We start from the raw sequence: 18018 nt of genomic DNA, 5'->3' as shown, positions 1-18018 counted from the left end.
AAGAGAGGCTTTCCCAAAATTGTGTATCTATGAACTGAATTTGGAAGTAGAGGTCATATGATGCCGTCAGCGTAAGGGTGAGACATGTGATATAAAGGAGATGCTGGAAAACTGAGTTTTAAATCCAATTCACTACATTATAATTACTTTTGCAATCTGCTTAGAATAATACCAAGACATAATAAAGACAGCACCCATGAGACACTTGAGGAAAGAGATCCTGGTACCTCTGGCTAGTACAAAAGACGAAGTGTTAAAAAATTACTACCTTCATTATGCCAGGACATCTAAAGAGCTTCAACGGGAGAATAAATTTGTTCTTCTGTTAGCGCATGTCCACCTGATAGACAGGCAGAGCTCCCATATTAAAAGAGAAACATTCTGTTCTGATTTAAATAGCTTCACTTAATCATTAGGGAACTGTGAGATTGAATAAATAGATGCTCTTTGGAATATAAATGGTGGAGTCACTTTATTTGTTCCCTTGTGGCAGAGTAGATCTGAAAGGATGATAAGCAAAGATAACATATCTTGAAATTCCATCCTAATAAGCAATAAATTACCCTGCTGCAAGCAGGCTTGCAAAGTACAATTTACACAATTTCTCAGTTCAGCACACAGCCAGATACCTTGAAGACCAAATAAGCCACTTTAGAAGCAACAGTAGATGGCAGGCCATAAATGGCCAATAATGAGAGAATCACATGAATCTCTGAAAGTAAGACTAAATTAATTTCAGAATAGCAGAAGTTCTGAAGCTAAAAAGCATTTTTAGTAGTCTTCCACTGTCAATCCAAAGACTCTAAAAGAGTTTGCCATATAAATAAAACCTTTCAGTAGGATGAAAGAGCTAAACAAAAAAATCATGTGCTCAAAAATAAAAAGGTGGCTTCTAAATATAAAATCATACTACTTGCTACAGCTTTAATTGTTAGCTTCTTTTTTCAGTTCTCTCAACTCATTTCCTACTGGGATATATTCAGAAAGTCTGGGGCTTCCATTATTTCCATGTCTAGTAGGAAAAATAAATACAAAAATTAGGAAGATAAAATAGACACAAAGGATTTGATTGAGACTGCATACACAAGAAGGGCACAGCTGCCTTTCCTTAGGTAATTCTGGTATAAATAGCTGAGTATAAATGCTCACAATCACAAAAAAAAAGATGTATTAGTGTTTCAAAAAATTATCTTTCCTCTGCTGAAATTAGCTTCTTCTCAGCTAAGAAGCTTTAAGTAACTGATTTTGTGTGTCTTCTTAAGACTTAGACAGTTGGAAGTAACCTGGAATCTCTTGAAGTGCCTTCAGGCTGACAACTAACATGAAACCCAAACAGAGCATGGTGGAGTGAAGATACCATGCTTAAGGAAGAATAGAAGATTCTTTTGGTTTGTCTCAGAGCATTTCCTTCTGTTTTATCACTCAGATCAAAAAAAAAAAAAAAAAACCACCAAAAAAAACAAACAAACAAAAAAAAAAACCACCCCATGATACCCAGCCTATAAACCTTTGAGCCTGAACAACTTTCACACATACCTGCTCTGTCCACTGATAAATCCCCAGACAGAGGCAGTCAATGAACTGCAGCTCACATGAACTGTTCAGACAGGTCACTCACTGCTGCATTTGCCAAGTGCCTGCCTTATCAACCATGTAACTGCCATTTAAATGAAGCCTGTACTCAAATATCACAGAAAATCATCTTATCAAGTGCAGAAGTAGAGCTGTTCCTGCACCAGAGGGAACCAGAAACTACAGCACTAGAATTTCTCCATGACAGATTATGTTGCTTGCCTTCCAGAAATTATTCTTTAAATCATTTCAGTGTCAAGTGATTATTAAATGGCACTGTAAACACCTCAATTAGCACTGCTGATTTTAAATGATCCTTTCTTCCCCATGACACAGAAACTTAGATGAGTCACACCAGAGTGTGAAATGCTAATATAGTTTTATTTTAAAATATAGCCAAAATTCCTCCTAGTATAAAACCTGCAGTTTATAATACTACATAGTATAGTACTGTATAATACTGCAGTTCTTCCTGTAAGAATAAATTCTTTCCCTTTGAATCTGCTAGATGACAGTGACCTAAAAATATGTCTTTATGTTACACAGTAAGAATGGGGTGAGGAGATACTATAATCCCATCTACCCACAACATTGAAGATCTATGCAAAAGGCCAATAAATGGGTTTATAAATGTTTAACACATTTATCTGTCTTAGACTTGTACATGAGATTGTAAAAGATTGTGAAAACAATGTATTTTAAAAGGGTCTATTTAGCCTACTGAAATAGGAAATAAGCAATAAAGTTTTTATCTGGGTGGGAACATCCAAACACTAAAGGAGCAGCGAACTGACTTTACTGCCTTCTTTTACTATATACCAACTTAGAAAAATACTGGAGATGTGACATGTGACAGTTCAGGGAACAAGAGGGAGCATGGTAAAGAATAGTTTGGTATGGCTTGTTAGGCATGGCTTACGTCAAACTTATTTCAGTTGTTGGAAAGGTCTAACCCAGTTCTGACACAGATAAAATGTGTAAGAGATGAAAAAGTCTAGGAAAGAGCACCTAGGAGTCCGTCCTTTCTGTGTGTCAGGAAAAGACACAGTTTTCTGAGAGGCCTTATGCTTTGACAGAATAGAATATAATGGAATAGTACTATTCTATTCCATTATATATTCCATTACTCTATCAGTAAAGACTTCAGCCTGAAGACACTCTAAATGTAACACATGGGAGGATTACCCTTTGTTATCTAAAAATGTCTTCAGATAGACATGTCTTGAATGTGATAATGATACATAACTAAGAATGGCAGTTGGTTTTGTCACTTCATTAGGCTGAAAAATTACTTTATTCTGATGCTCCTGCAGTGTATTACCTTCTCAGGAAGACTGTCCTCACCCAAACTATGAATTTAGAAGGCCACAGGTGGACACTGTCTTATTGATCCATCTGGAGCTTACTGCCTTTAATTTTTTACCACCATCAGAAGTTCTTTACCTTGCTGCCTCAAGCAAAATCCAGTTGAAGTAACAGTTCAGCCACTATAATTAGTTTCAGGTAAAAATGAAATCAACCTGAGCCTTGTTCTGCCTGAAGGATGATGCCAGGGTGCACTCCTACAAACCAGTCAGTAGAAAAGAGCACTTCTATTAATCAAGCAGTAACAAGCCCCAAAGACTGTTACCTCTCATCATAAGAGACTTATCCAGAGCACCTCTGCCAAAGGCTAGGAATGGGCACTGTGATCTGCAGCCTCACCAGCTTCTCAGCTTTAACTGTCCACTGCAAATTTCTCATTTTCATTCAGCCTTGTACAGTGCAGCCTTAAGAGGAGATTCAGGGTTTTGTAGACAAATTGTAACAGTGGCTGCCTACAACACTGTGCAGGTGGCAGAAGAAAACCCTGCAACCTTCTTAATTAATGAGGACAGAACCAATAAAGGAGTTGAATATTGAAGTTCAATACCTTTCTGCAGGGATTCTGGCAATAACTGTCTTCATTCCATGTTCTAGTTAGATGTCTAACTAGTGCCTTCTTTCGTTCCTAACTCTGCTTTAACACCTTGCTCAGATCTGCCCATGGTCACATGTTGATCAATATAGCTTTTTAAAACTTCCTAGTGACATCTGCAATTATAACCCAATAGTCAACGAACAGAGACCAAGATAAGACAAGAATTTTGTTGGGAAAAACAGAGCCTGAAGAGTAATATATTGTAGGCAGTCATGAGTAGTAAAAACAAGGAAATTCTGCTTTTATCATAATATATACAGAAAAAGAATACTTTTCAAAAGAAAAAAACCTTACTTTCTCAGTTGCTTACTCAAACTACCTGATGTACAGCAGAATGTATTTTGATTTAGGCTTTCAGCAGCACGCAGTCTTAATTTTGAAACTCCAGGTTAATTTTCATTTGTTGTAAAGAATTATTGAACAGAATAGACACTTGTTGAAGGTACTTGACACTTCTGGTTTTGTTTATTTTTTCCTGTCCCTAAACTGTTATTTAACCTGATGATACATTTTTTTAAACTGTCTCCTAATTTATGATGCCTTATATTGAACTTGTAAAACTTAATTTATTGAGTAACTTTAATTCAAAGAAAACTTCAACTATTTTATATCAGCTAGGATTCCTAACAGTCCAAGAAGCTCAATTTTGTACATTTTACAAGGGGTCAGTTGGAGACAAGATAATCTGCCAGAAGATCCTACAGCAAGCTGTCAGAGCTAAGAAAGAATCTAAGTCTCCTGATTTATCAGATCTGGGTTTAAGATTTTTCCAAGTCTCATTAGCCATGGCTGTTGGACTTTTCACCCTCTCCTACACTGTAGGGCATGTCTGCTTCTTAATGCCATCTAGACATATAATGATCTTGTGTTTGACAGAGGTCCAAGACATCACTGATCCTTTTGATCTCTCCTCCCTTCTTGTGACATAACTCTTGGCTTTTGGTCTTCTACAACAAATCAGATTTATTATAGACCGCTAGGAAGGAGTACTTGCTGAGCTTTGCAGGCCCCTACAGGCATTGTACATGAAATTCAGGCATTTCCTAAATTAGGTATCTGCTGCACATTTTTCCATGATTTCAGGGAATACCATGGTTAAGGTGCTCTTCCAATTTAATGTTTCTTTAAGTTTTACTCCCATAATCCTTAGACAAAGCTCCAAGATCTTAATTCATGTATGCATTTTGTTAAGTCCAGCTCCTCACACATACACACACTCCCCCTTAGGATATTCCTAACATTATATTCTTAATTCCCACTTGCTTCTATGTGATTTGAGTTTGCATTATAGGAAATCGATTTATTTGAGTCTGTCCTGAACTGGCTGGAAAATATAAAACTTTATAAAATTAGTATCTTTTTTTACATTATGTAGAGCTTTTTAAATCATGTTTTGCCCATGAAATGAGCCAATGCAGCTTGCAAAATGTACAGTGAGTTAGTAAGGAAACATAAGATAAAGATGCTATGCTCGAAAGTATATGCTCTTCATTCTCACACATTTTCAATTATGGATTTGGATTTCTTTCCAAATGATCAGGTATTGCCATCTACTACAATTGTTCTAAGATTTTGATTGATATTGCCTGTTTTCCTCACTTTCATTAGTATACCTTTCTTCTCTGCTATAAATAAGACTACATTATTATCAGTATTGTGAAAGGCCTGCTCAGCAATAATCACTATTCCATTCACTTTTTCATTTCTTATTGAAATGCACACAATGAAATGCAGACTTTTAAGACGCTATTTTTGAGATGGCCTATAATTCAAACTCTTCTCAGATTAATCCTTCTTGACCTTTTCTTTTCAAGTCTTTTCTGTCATTCTTATAAGAAATAAAACTGCTTCTGTGTGGGAAGGAGACCTTTCTAACCATCATCCAAAGCAGTGAAGTTGTGCAATAGGCAGCCTATGTTTCCAAATGATTAACATTTTTCATTCTTCTTTGCCCTTTGTAATTAATTTCTACTACTGTCTTATTTCCCTTTGGTTCTATGTTTATCATACTTTCATTATCTTATTCTGTTTTAAATTAAAGTATTTGTACAAAGATTTTCCTTAAATTTTAGCAACTTAGCACACAGATACTGATATAGTCTAGAAAACATACTGCAGTTAAAACTGATAATAGTTTAATATTGACTACGGATATCGTGTTGCTGGTCTTCACAAAGTTTGTGACTGCACCACTTCATTGTGCATTCACACAGATGCACTAAGCTAGAAAGGCAAGCGAAGCTCAGTCTTAATTTTGAAAGCATTTATGAGGGGCACTTCTTTCCTAAAATTATAAATCACTATAGGCAAAGCAAAGTGGCCATGAAGCCTAACAGGAATAAGTCTATTGACCTGCAATTTTGCAACAGATTACCAATAATATTGGCAACTGTTATTTGCATTATATGTAGGGTTTTCATGTGTAGTTTCAATAAATAAAAGCAGCTTAAAAGAAAGAGAGAAAAAAACTTTTTACCAGGGCTAGTAGTGACATGACACAGGGCAGTGTTCATTATGAGTGTGGCAAGACAGAGAAGTCGTGAATGTCCCATTCTTGGAAGTGACCCAGGGCTTTAAGCAACCTGGTCTGGTGGGAAGTATCAGTATTGTTGCCTGCGGGAGTGGGGGTTGGAACTCAATGATCTTGAAGGTCCCTTCCCACCCCAACCATTCATAAACAATCCCACCCAGTGATTGCTACCACTGTGCATCACCAGGCTAGATTCACAGTTCAGCAAGTGTATAAACAATCAAATTAGAGCAAGGATTTGGCAGTCGGCTAACTGTAAGCCTATTTCAGAAGGCCTTCTAAGACAAGTAGTTACATTTCAGTTGGAAACAAGCAGTGGTGCAGTGGTTATTTGAATTAATTTTAGGTCAGGGTCAGAGCAAGGCTTAATGTTCATAAGGATAAAAAATTGATCAAGAAAAAATCCACTCAGAAGAGGCTGTAGGGTTGCGCAGTGTGTTACATTTATACTATTCTAGACTCTCTTCTTTTGGTAGGTGAAGGGCACTATGCTTTTTGCCACAATTAGGGGCATGGTGTTTGTCCAGAGGCTGCTAGAGCCTTTACAAAAGCTGTAGCACCTAGCCTTAAGAAGGACTCGTGGATGGCCTTCCTATCTCTCTATGGAACGTCTGGTCTATCCAAGCTTTCCCCATCATAATAAAATTTCCAAAACCTGACTGTGCTGTTCATCTATCCGTTTACAACCTGTCATCGCACAGCTGTGCCGGCAGCGCCAGGGTGGCTGCGGCCAGGGGCAGGTCATGGCACCGGCGGCCCCGAGCCTCCTCGGCGGCCCAGGACCCAGCCCAGGCCGGCGGGCGGAGTCCGCTCCCGCCGCCGCCTCCCGGCGCCCCCCGCTGGGCCTTCCGCCCGCGCCGGGCGGGATGCGGGGCGCTCGCAGGCGGCTCTGCTCCGCCCTGATCATCGCGTACGGCCTCTTCTCGCTCTACGCGGCCTACACCGTGTTCCTGCGCCCGCGCCGCCCGGCCGCCCCTCGCTCGCACCGGGACCGCCGCGGCCCGCGAGGTGAGCGCGGCGGGGCCGCTCCGAGCCGCCCTGCCCGGCCTGTGCGCGGCCGGCGGCGCAGCGGCGGCGGGTTTGGTGCGGGGCCGGCCCGGCGGGCGCGGCCTGGTGGCGCCTCTGCGGGGAGCGGGGCCGGTGCCTCACCGCTGGGCCTGCGCTGGCTGCGGCCGGTTCCGCGGGGCCTTGGGAGGCGCCGCGCGGCCCGGCGCGGGAGAGGAGGAGGCGGAGGCGGCGGTGGTTGTGGTGGCGGCGGTGGTTGTGGTGGCGGCGGCGATGGTGTGTCCGGCCCACGGACAGGTGTCAGGTGCTGCGTGAAATTACTAATTTGAGAAAATTAATAATTCTTCCTAAAGTTGTGAATTTGATCTTCTTTTTTTTTTTTTTAATGTAAATCACGCTTTTAGGTTTCACAGATCATGTTGCCTTGGGAAATGAAGAGTGGAATCCGTGGGATGCGGATGAGAAAAACGAGCTGGCTGCTTCTCAGCAGAGATATGAAGCTAATCTCAAAATGATAAAATATGCAAGGTCTCACCTAGAACAGACCAGTCTTAGAGTACAGATTTGGGGCAAAGCAGCAATTGGTAAGTGAAACGAACAGGGCTAATGCCTTTATTAATGTTCAGCTCTTTATTAAAAAGATCAGCTGGGCAGGGGGCTCGACGCAGAGCTCGCCCCCGCGGTCGTAGCTTTCCCAAGCAGCCAAAAGGAAGGAGGCGTGCAGAGTCTGTCACTGGAGTCCCGAGCAGCAGCTGTCCTTTCTCCTTTCCTTGTGGCACACCGGTGACCCCAGGATGTGGAGGCGTGGCGTGCAGGGTCTGTTGCTGAAGTCCAGAACAACAGCTGTCCCCGCTCCTTCCGTGGTGGCAGCACCAGGGCTCTCTGTCCCTACCTCCCTGCTTCTCAGAGCCTAATATAGTCTGTTCTTTCTGAGGTGATGGCGACGGTTAAAAGCCAGTCAGGGGATGTGTTTCCCTCTTCCTCAGCTAGCGCATTTGTCTAGACTCCTCTACTGTGTTCAGTTTTTGATTTATATTCCTCTTTATCTCCTAAAAATACTCCCATTATCCTAAGGGGTTTTTATTTGCATGTTAGTCCCAGAATGGCAGCGTGGAGGGGTGGGAGGCCAGTTATCTCCAGGTAGTTTAGAGAAAACAAACAGAGCAATTAGCTAATTAGCACTTCAATATCGGTACTTAGCTAGAGTTAGTAGTTTTTTTAGTGTTGCCATGGGAACTAGGAAGGCCCTGCCCGCGTCTCTGGGGAACACGTGGAAACTGTTCATAACAGTAAGCAGGTGTAGTCAATGTCTATTGGTTATTTAACCTTTCTGGTACAGCACTTTTCTGTGTTTCCTGATGACTAAAATTTATGTATATGATTCAATAGTACATCTAACTGAACATGAGGAGTATTAGGGAAATGCTAGCTGTTATTCAAATTCATAGCAATATAAGAGTAGTTGAACTCCCTTTGTATCAATTCCTTTCAAGGCTGTTTTTTTGCATCTGTCAAGGAAAATGTCTCAAATGACAAAGAAACACAGTTACTTTTTTAATCTGGTCTAGATTACAGTATGACACAAGGAGAGGCCTCTTACTTGCTAAGCAGATTATTTTTGTCACATTTACACTTTGTGAAATAAAGCATCACACAGTGAGAAATAAAGCATTTTCTGTATTGTAGTGTACTGTACTGATGAACTTGGAAATTCTTTTGTGGAAGATACTGAGTTTTCTCTCTACACAAACTGCGAGCCAAGGTCTTCTCAACCTCTTTAACTACTGCTGAAGACACATCACTGTTCTTAGTTTAGCTTTTTTGTAAATGCCAGGCTTATAGTCAAACTTTCGTGTAGCATTGTAGAGCACATAGGTATATTGCCTGGTATATTACCATCATAACAATTGGTGCCTTTCACAAAAGCTTAAGGGAATTATGCTTGTCCTTAAAATGCCAATTAATATTTGCTCATTTTTTAGTGGTATGTGTGCTGGAAAGAGTTGCCAACAGAAGCAGTTATATCTTCATCTGCTGATATTTTGTCAGCCAAAGAATCTTTTTAAATGCCAATGTGGGAAAAATTCATCTTAACTAATTCTAAGTCATATTATGCAAGAAGCTCTGACATTCCTTTCCCAACTTATTATGTTGTAATACTTTTTCATTTTCCAGAAATAATTTTTTTAGGAGCATAGAGTAGGCAAGATCTGTTCATTCAAATTCTCCATCATGTCTTCATTTGTGTAGGTCTTTACCTTTGGCAACATATTTTTGGAGGGCACCTTGAGCCAGCTGATATGATTGCACAGTGGAGAGAAGGAAGCCAAAATGCAGGAAAAACATACTTCAGGTATTGTTCATGATGTTGATTTCAATTCTACAATTTTTTCAATTTTTTTGTTGAGTTCAAAGTGTAAACTTTAACAAATAGTGCATTGGAAAGGTAAACTTTCTGGAAAGGTAAACATTATTTTGCCTATCTCAAAGTTGTGGTTTTTTTAATACAGTTGCAAGTACTTTAATTTTGTAATGTTTTGATAACTATGGAATATGCACACAGCTTCTCATTCAGAATTATCATTTATACATGGAAAACACATACTTGATAAATCTAACCAATTCTAGATCAAACATGTCACTGTTAAAAAATAGAAAACTAGGGAGCAATTTAATCTGGTTTATGATGGTTTGTGTAATTTTTAAAAAATATCGAAAACCTTACCAATGCTGAGAGAAAGAGCAGCCAAGAGACCTCAGTGGCAGGGTCAGGATACAACTCCAAGAACAGTGTGAAGAGCTGGGGCTTGGGGGTCATAGTTGATGAAGTCAAGCATGCATATGTGAGGCAGGAAGATGTTTCCTGCTGTTTGGTTTCTGCTGTATTCAGGGAAAGGGACTTGGCTCATTCGTTCATAAATAGGAATGTGTCAAAACCATAATTTATTTATAACAAAGGCTGTCTGTGAGACCTAGCTTCTGGTTAGCTACTTGATTTGCAAACCAAAATTTTGTATGGAAAGGAAGATTACGCTTAAAGCACTGTTTGCTTTAACAGTGGTGTTTGATCTGTGATCACATAAGTTTTAAGACTGTTGTCAAATATTTTATATTATTCAGTGAATGATACAGAGCTTTTCTCTGAGTCCCTATTTAATACCATGTTAATGCTTTCTGTGAAGATACAGTGAAAGCTGAATGATTTTTTGTCTATTTGGCCAATTAGCCAGTCTGCAGAAGTAGGGCTCCTGCAACATTTAGTCACTTGCACCAGGACCCGCCTGTTAAAAAAGTTTTCTTTTAATACATAAATTACACAGTTAAGTGAGTTTAACTTCTGAAACATGTGTTGCTTCAGAAGGCTGTTTTTTCCTTGCACAAGATGTGGTTCTAGCTGAAATATTTGAAGGTAGTGTTTGAAATACACATGCGATTGTGAATTGAAAGGAGGTTTTAAGTGATCACAAAACTTTTAAAAATAATTTTGAATTGTTTATCAAAGTATCTAACAGTAAACATGGTACAGGCCACAGAGTCTTTTCAGAAGGAATAAATTAATTCATATACTCTTTAACAGAAAAAACTGTATTCCTTGTCTGCCAATAAACGATGATCTGACAAGTTTAGAGAATCAACTGTGAATGATGCTACTGCATCTTGGTAGTCTCCTTAACAGAGCAATAGAGCTTTCAACTCACAAATATAGAGACAGGATACAGTCCTTTCTTTGGCTATTGGTCCAGTGCCTACAGTGTAGTTTTAATGGCAAAAGACTTTGTTGTTTCCAGAGTTAAAATATAGAAATCCAGGATACTGTGGCTTGATGGGTTATCTTCCTGGTATTGACATGAAAATTTCTTCAAGCTCTTGCTTTCCACATTTATAACATGAAAATAATTTGCTGTAGTTAATGAGTCTGTCACTTGACTGATTATGGTTATTTTCTTTCTAGTGTGCCTGTTTCAGATGATTAATAACCTCACATGTTTCCTTAGGGTATGCATCTCTCAAAAGAAGACTCCTATACTTGCATTTAAGTATCTTCTTGTTATGTCTAGATGAACCAGGGATAATCGAGTCCCTATTTTAATTTCAACTTGGATGCTAGATCCTCTCAAAATACAAAGCTTAAGTATAGTACCAACACAACAAAGATACTAACTAACTTTTGACAGGCTAGTAGAAACTTGTTGTGGAAAGTATAGAAAATATGCAATATAACTGTTATTTTAACAACTAGGCTTCTGAAACAGCTACTTTTTACTCTATTTGGAAATACTAATTTATGTTGTAGAGAAGAAATATGTGATTTTGGCTTCTCACTGGTTATAAGATTTTCTAGAATTGTTTACTGCCTGGCTGAGGTAAATTATCTTTTGATTACTAGATGAGGCTAGAGGGAACTAGCTGAGGTGACATATTTGGAGAATATGTGCTGCTGCTGCAGTTTTCTTTGGTAAGTCTGATTGTTAAAAAAATAGATGTCTGGTGAATGTTTGTAAAGAATACCAAATCTAAAGACACAAAAATGCCAAAATACCACTTGAACACAGTTGCATGAATTAGCCCATTCTGTGTATTTATGATGGAGAATACACATCTCTCTACACAATATAGATTTTCATGGGTACATGTTTTCATCAAGGAAGTTGTCTAAAAAATACATGAAATATCAGCTTTTCCATAAAATGTAGTGGTGTTTATTTAAAAATTGGAGTGGAGAAGGAACTTCATAGCTGTGGATTTTAGTACCATCTTGGCACATTCATACAAAAAGCAAGAGAGCACATATTTAGTCCAAAAGATGTAATCTTCCCATATTATCTTTAATCTAGCCTTCATGTGAGTAGTTAGTACTGTTAGGACTACTCCCTTAATTTAGCAGCTTCTGTAGTGTCTCTACTGTTTCCTAATCCCAGTTGTGTTCTGATTGGGAGTTAATAGCACAACCCTAGCACAGTGTTTTAATTATTGAAGTATGGGATTTATGAGACTTGCACTTTTTTCCCCCACTGTAATTTTATGCTGTTCAACTACATATATTCCTACACACAGGTCATTGCTTCCTAACCTTTACATCTTGCTATTGCTGTAAAGCTGTTACCCTTGAAGTGCTGTGTCACAGGAAAAACCCTTTTTCTCCAAGTCTCTTTGCAAAGTGATCACTGGACCATGAATATATTTAGTCTCTATTTGAGGCATTCCAAAGCTCAAGGTATTCTCTCTTAGGAATCCCAGGGATTCTGTTCTCATTGTCTGTTAAACTTTGGATTTAAGTCTTGATCAGACTTAACATTTAATGTATTAGAAGTCTTGATTCCAAGTCATGAGTCTTATGCATCTTGGCTCGGAAATACATCACTTCCACCAATCCAGCAGCATGTCAGCTTAACTCAGGTTTCAAATACACTTGTCTAAGGTCAGTCTGTGTCAGAAAACATCACTGGAGTAGTTTTTACAGTTTTTGTTGTGAAAGCTTTTTTCCTCAGTAAGTATATTTGAACTGAAACTAGCTGTCAGTCTCAGCACTTCATGAGTTAAAACTCATGCTCACTCTAAATTACTTTTTGCTGGTAGCTGAAAAACCAGTAATGTAGCAGACCTAGAAAAAAAAACACTTAACAGACTCCTAGAAAAAAAAAAAATACTGTTTTCCCCCCTCCTCTTTTTCCCAGGCTGTGTAACTGCTACTTCTTTGCATTCTGTCAATAATCTGTTAGCACACCAGGTAACTGAAGAGCAGGAGCCGGCAAATACTGGTTTGTATCATTGCAGTTCATAAATGGCTTTTGTCACATACTTGCAAATGATTAAAGATTTAATGGTTTTGCTAAATGGCTGAAATTCTTCTGTTAAATACATTGTGCAAGATCTAGAAATGCCATTTTGTAACTAAAATGTTTGTGCTTACTACCTTGTACCAGAGCCTCAAGTTTGACCTGGGTCATACAGGCAACCTAAGTTTACATTTAGATAGATGTTTTTTGTTTTATCAATTCTACTCAGAAGAAGTTTAAGCAAAATACTGAGAAAAGTAGTATGCAAGACTAGCTAATTGTCACTCTTAATTATACCGGATTTTGTATAGTCTTCAGGTTTTCTATCTTGTTCTAATACAGCATTCATTGGTTATTACTGCAATTAAAATGTTTAACCTTTAGTGAACATCAAGGTGTACCCTTTTTTGAAAGGGGGTTGATTGACACACATTTTGAGGTTTGAGTATGGTACTAGTTCTAATTTATTGACAAAATACCTTATTTAAGTCAATCACCTTTTTCCTGAATAGAAATGAAAGCAGCTTTACTCCTGTGCAAAGCAGTAGATATTAATGACAGAAGTGGTTGTAGTTGTACAGGTAATTTTGCAGTATATTGCATTTACTTTATTGAAGAAAAAATCATCTCTGGAGTGCATACTGTGTAGTAAGACTAGCTAGAGGATTGAGGTCTTTGTCTTACCAAATCTTACTTTGTTTGGTGTTGTGTTTTGGTTTTCTCAGCTTCCTCACTGGCCCATCTGTAGTTCCCGGCTACTTCTCGGTGGAAGCGGAGCATGTGGTGCTGGTGCTGAACGGGAGGGAGCCGTCGAAGATCGCCTATGCCACACAGTGGCTGCACTACGCACAGACACTGATGGAGACCCGCAAAATCCAGCACGTGGCAGTGGTGCTGCTCGGGAACGAGCAGTGCAACAACGCGTGGATTCAGCCATACCTGAAACGAAACGGGGGATTTGTAAATCTGCTCTTTGTTACATATGACTATGCATTCGTAAATGAAGAAGATATTTTCCAGTGGCCTTTAGGAGTAGCTACGTAAGTGCTATAGACAGAAGTTGTAATTGATTAATTAACTGTTGTCCATGAGGTATGGAAAATATGACTGAGTGTTCCTGCTTATGCCCAAAAAATTTTAATAAGTAAATTGCAGAACATGATCCTATCATTCATTCTAAATCATGTTCATTCTAAATCAGGCATTGGAGTCTTTGAAAGTTGCATTTAGCAATCAAAATGATAACAGGAAAAGAGTACTAATGTTTAGGAAACTTTAGGAAAATGAACCTGTGTCTCTTCAGGTTCTCTGTTTATTCTTTCTGCAGTAGATTTGCTCTTGAGATTTATCATAACTGCTGATGTAATACATAACAGTGATATGGAGATTCAAAAGATACTTATGTAATAAAGTTGCAGGTACTATTTGTTCAGAAAAGGAAAGAGTACTTTTTTAAACCTCCATTATGGCTCAAAAGGCTTCCCATTTGGAGTTTTTATACTTCAATATCACAGTAGTGTAAATGGCTTAACTGCTTGTTTAAAAAAAATATTTTTGTTATACTTAAGTGCTCTAACTATTTATGTGGAGTAAATAAAGGTTTGGTTCAGCTAGATGAATTTTTACTTCTTATTGACAGAGTTGATAGTAGTTTAGCTACTTACCAGGGTAGTAGAAGCTGAAAGGAATACAGGATTATTTTCATACCTTGTGTTGAATTTGAATTCAATATCCTGTATTCATCCAGTTTGCTCAACAAGCTGGAAAACTGTATAGAGCTTTTTATATACAGCTTGAACTTGTTCACAGTGTCTCTGACATATGCTAAATTTGGATTATTGTATGAAGATTTGGATTGATGGTATGAAAGAATTGATGGTATTGGAAGTTCCTAAGTAGAAATGCAGAGATTAAGGTGACAGTTAAGAGAAAGCAACAACACTTAGAACAATAAACTAGGATGCAAAGCTGGGTGGAGGAAGATACATTTGGTATCAAAATGGGGTTTCCAGCCCTTGCATACAACAGCTGTACAAACAGGTTAAAGGCATGAAAATTTGCTGGATTTTCCAAGTAAAGAGGGAAAATGAAGATGTGGAATGATGGAAAAATATTTGTCATGAAGGGACAAAAACTTATTAGAAACTAAGTGAATTAACATTCATCATGCAGGAGAAGAGTAAGGAAAGAACTGCTCCATCAAATAATGTACAACAAGCTATTCAGTGGCCAAAAGATTAAATTATTGAGTTCACTCAGATCAAAGTGAGATTTTGCTTTGAGAGGTTACCAGTGGTATTTTCAGTAGAGGAGCATATCCAGAGATTAAGGTAGGTGAGACTCATGTGCCATAGCTACTGTTAAACTGGCCATTTCAGTCAAAACTTGTGGTTGCATCAAGAACAGCTTCTTTGGAAAAGCATGTTAGTCAAGGACATTCTGTAATATGCACATTTAATATTTCTCATGTCGAAAGAAGATGTAAGTATTCTGGAAACACTGTGAATGGACTGATGGGATCAGAGGGAATAAAGACATACTTTTAGGATAGGATGTGAATTGATTTAATTGTGGGTCTGTCTGTATAGATGCAGATCGGCAACAAGTAGGTGGGTTTAGTCTTAAAATACGATGCACTGAAAATTAAATGCCGCAAAATGCTTTCCTTTGATATGGTTGTCTAATTTACACGTTGTTTTTACAGCTACAGAAATTTTCCAGTTGTGGAACCCAGCTGGTCAATGCTACATGATCCAAGATCATATCTATGTAATTTCTTAGGAACAGTTTATAAGAATTCTTCTAGAGAAACCCTAATCGAAATTCTGAAACAGGATGGGCTTGACAAACTTTGCTGGATTGCAGCCAGAGAACAGTAAGACTTTAATTTAACGTCATGAAAAAATTCAGAGTTTTTTGCCTGGTTCATTATTACCAATCTTTTCTTGAATATTAAAAAATAATACAAATAAAGGTAATTGATCATTAAGTCAGGGAATAGTGCAGAGACTCTTTGTTTAGGTCATCATAACATAACAGCATTTCTGTTATATTTTACATAAGGTGTATTTTTAAATCTAGTCTAGAAAAGTCTCCTCTACATATAACCATCAAAGACCATCTGTTTTTTTCTTACAAGTATTTGATTATGAGAAGAAACACTTGTCTTGTATTTTGTGGAGTTCAATGTCTTTAGCAGAAGAAAGAAGACAGCCATATTTTGTTGTGTTCCATGGGAGTGGATTTAATCTGTACAGCACAGAGTAAAAAGTTGTTTTTTGACTAACAAGAGTAGGGTTCTGATTTGTATTTCTTAACTTCGAAAAGCAACACCTATAGAATGTTGGATAGCAGGCACAGTGGTGCTTAGGTAGACCTTAGCTGCCCAGATGAAGAGTTTCAGGAGATGGATTGTATCTGTGACATAAACTCTTATCTCCCAGATGTCTTGAGGCACTTCAAGTAGATGAATTCAGGTTAAACCAATTGCTCTGCGTCCTAGCTTTTGAAGAGCAAGCCTCTTTTGAGGCCAAAAAAAAAATTAAAAAGTCCGTTGAGTGTCTCCCTTTTTGTCTGTTTCTAAACTCTGCTGTGAAGTAAATTGACATATGCATCATCCAAGTCATGCAGAAGATTTGGAGTGGCATTTCTATTTGTTTCTTGCACTTTTAAGTATTAATAATTTCCAAAAAGGGCCACATATTACAATCTATTTTTAATGGTGACATTTTCAATAATTTTTTAGACTTTTAAGAGCAGTAAGACTAAAAGTCAATTGACTGTGTGTGCAATATAAAATTTTTACACTGATAGCATTTTCAGTTTTATAAATAATATAAATTAAAGTGTATCTCTATTTTTTCACTTTTTACTTTCCTAGGTGGCAGCCTCAAGAAACAAATGAAAGTTTCAAGAACTATCAAGATGCCTTGCTGCAGAGTGATTTGACATTGTGCCCAGTGGGAATAAATACAGAATGTTACAGAATTTATGAAGCTTGTTCGTATGGATCTCTGCCCATTATAGAAGATGTAATGACACCGGGTGACTGCGGAAATTCATCAGTCTACCACAGTGCTCCATTGCAGTTATTAAAAACCATGGGGGCTCCATTTATCTTTATTAAAAACTGGAAAGAGCTTCCTGCTATTCTAGAGAAAGAAAAAAAAATGAGCTTACATGAAAAAATTCAAAGGAGAAAAAAACTTTTAGAATGGTATCAAAACTTCAAAGCATGGATGAGACAAAAATTCATTAATACTTTGGAAAATTCATTTTTGCCCAGTGATAAAGGATAAATTGTCCCATTTCAAAATCTAGAATAGATGATAGCTTAATTTCCATTAACCTGAGGCAGCTTTTACTTAAAAGTAACCTCACAGGACAGATGCATTCCTTTTAAAGTCAGTGGAATTGCTCTAAGCTTGGCCAAGAACTACATTTGACCCTTCATTTTTAATGATTTTCAGACAGGTTGTTGACGTAATAGGATGGTACAAAGATGACAACAATTTTGTTACAATTTTCACAATTTTTATGTTGCTGTGTGACCTAGTAAAAAATTTAAGGATAATATCTTTGAGCATATGAATTTGGTAAAATCCAACATAAGAAAATCAGTTGTGTTTGAAGAAAAGAGAATGGAGGCTGTATGGTACAGGTAATTTATTAGGGAAACTAAAAAAAGAAAAGTATTATGACAAAATTGCCAGGTTTAGTGTATTCTGGTAAGTGCTTGTTTTGAAAATGTGAACTGTTTAATTGGTTGACATTTCATTTCCAACAAAGTGACCATAAAGCTAAAGACCATGGAATAAAACTGTATTTCAAGGTAAAAACAGAGAACTCTTTCTTGAAAATATTTGATAGCAATATATTTCATCTTTAACTTCAGATATCAAAATTACTTTCTTTCATTTGTTTTTAGTCTTGGGCCATACCTTTCTGTGTTTCTGATCTTTCATTACCTGTAGTTTCAGCTGCACGTTCAGAACACCGGGCCTTAGAAAGGAACCTGCTTGTAGCTTATCTGATTCCTCAAAATCTGCTGAAACTCGTCAATGCCAAAAGATGGCAGAAGTGTAATACTGCATGTTTATGGTACTTTGTGTACCATAAACAATTTCAAAGCTATTTTGTTAAATGTAGCCAAAGGGATCCATTCCTGTTCTTGT

The 18018-nt window shown here is 37.9% G+C and overlaps 1 protein-coding gene across 3 annotated transcripts; it reads left to right on the top strand.

The window, feature by feature from the left end:
* The first annotated feature begins 6502 nt into the window (after nucleotides 1–6502).
* Nucleotides 6503–17682, top strand: RXYLT1 (ribitol xylosyltransferase 1). Of its 3 annotated transcripts, none has more exons than XM_053944059.1 (6): nucleotides 6503–7070; nucleotides 7472–7651; nucleotides 9318–9420; nucleotides 13570–13884; nucleotides 15549–15719; nucleotides 16725–17682. In XM_053944059.1, the coding sequence occupies exons 1-6, from the start codon at nucleotides 6806–6808 to the stop codon at nucleotides 17140–17142; spliced, it is 1452 nt and encodes a 483-aa protein (XP_053800034.1). In that variant the 5' UTR covers nucleotides 6503–6805; the 3' UTR covers nucleotides 17143–17682. The 3 variants fall into 3 exon arrangements, with proteins under 3 accessions (XP_053800034.1, XP_053800035.1, XP_053800036.1); XM_053944060.1 differs by lacking the exon at nucleotides 6503–7070 and adding an exon at nucleotides 7308–7371; XM_053944061.1 differs by lacking the exons at nucleotides 6503–7070; nucleotides 7472–7651 and adding an exon at nucleotides 11455–11523 and having other exon boundaries at nucleotides 9338–9420.
* Nucleotides 17683–18018: the final 336 nt, after the last annotated feature.

This window comes from Vidua chalybeata, chromosome 5 (assembly GCF_026979565.1).
Source record: "Vidua chalybeata isolate OUT-0048 chromosome 5, bVidCha1 merged haplotype, whole genome shotgun sequence".
Lineage (NCBI taxonomy): Eukaryota > Metazoa > Chordata > Aves > Passeriformes > Viduidae > Vidua > Vidua chalybeata.
This window is presented reverse-complemented; position numbering and strand designations above follow the sequence as displayed.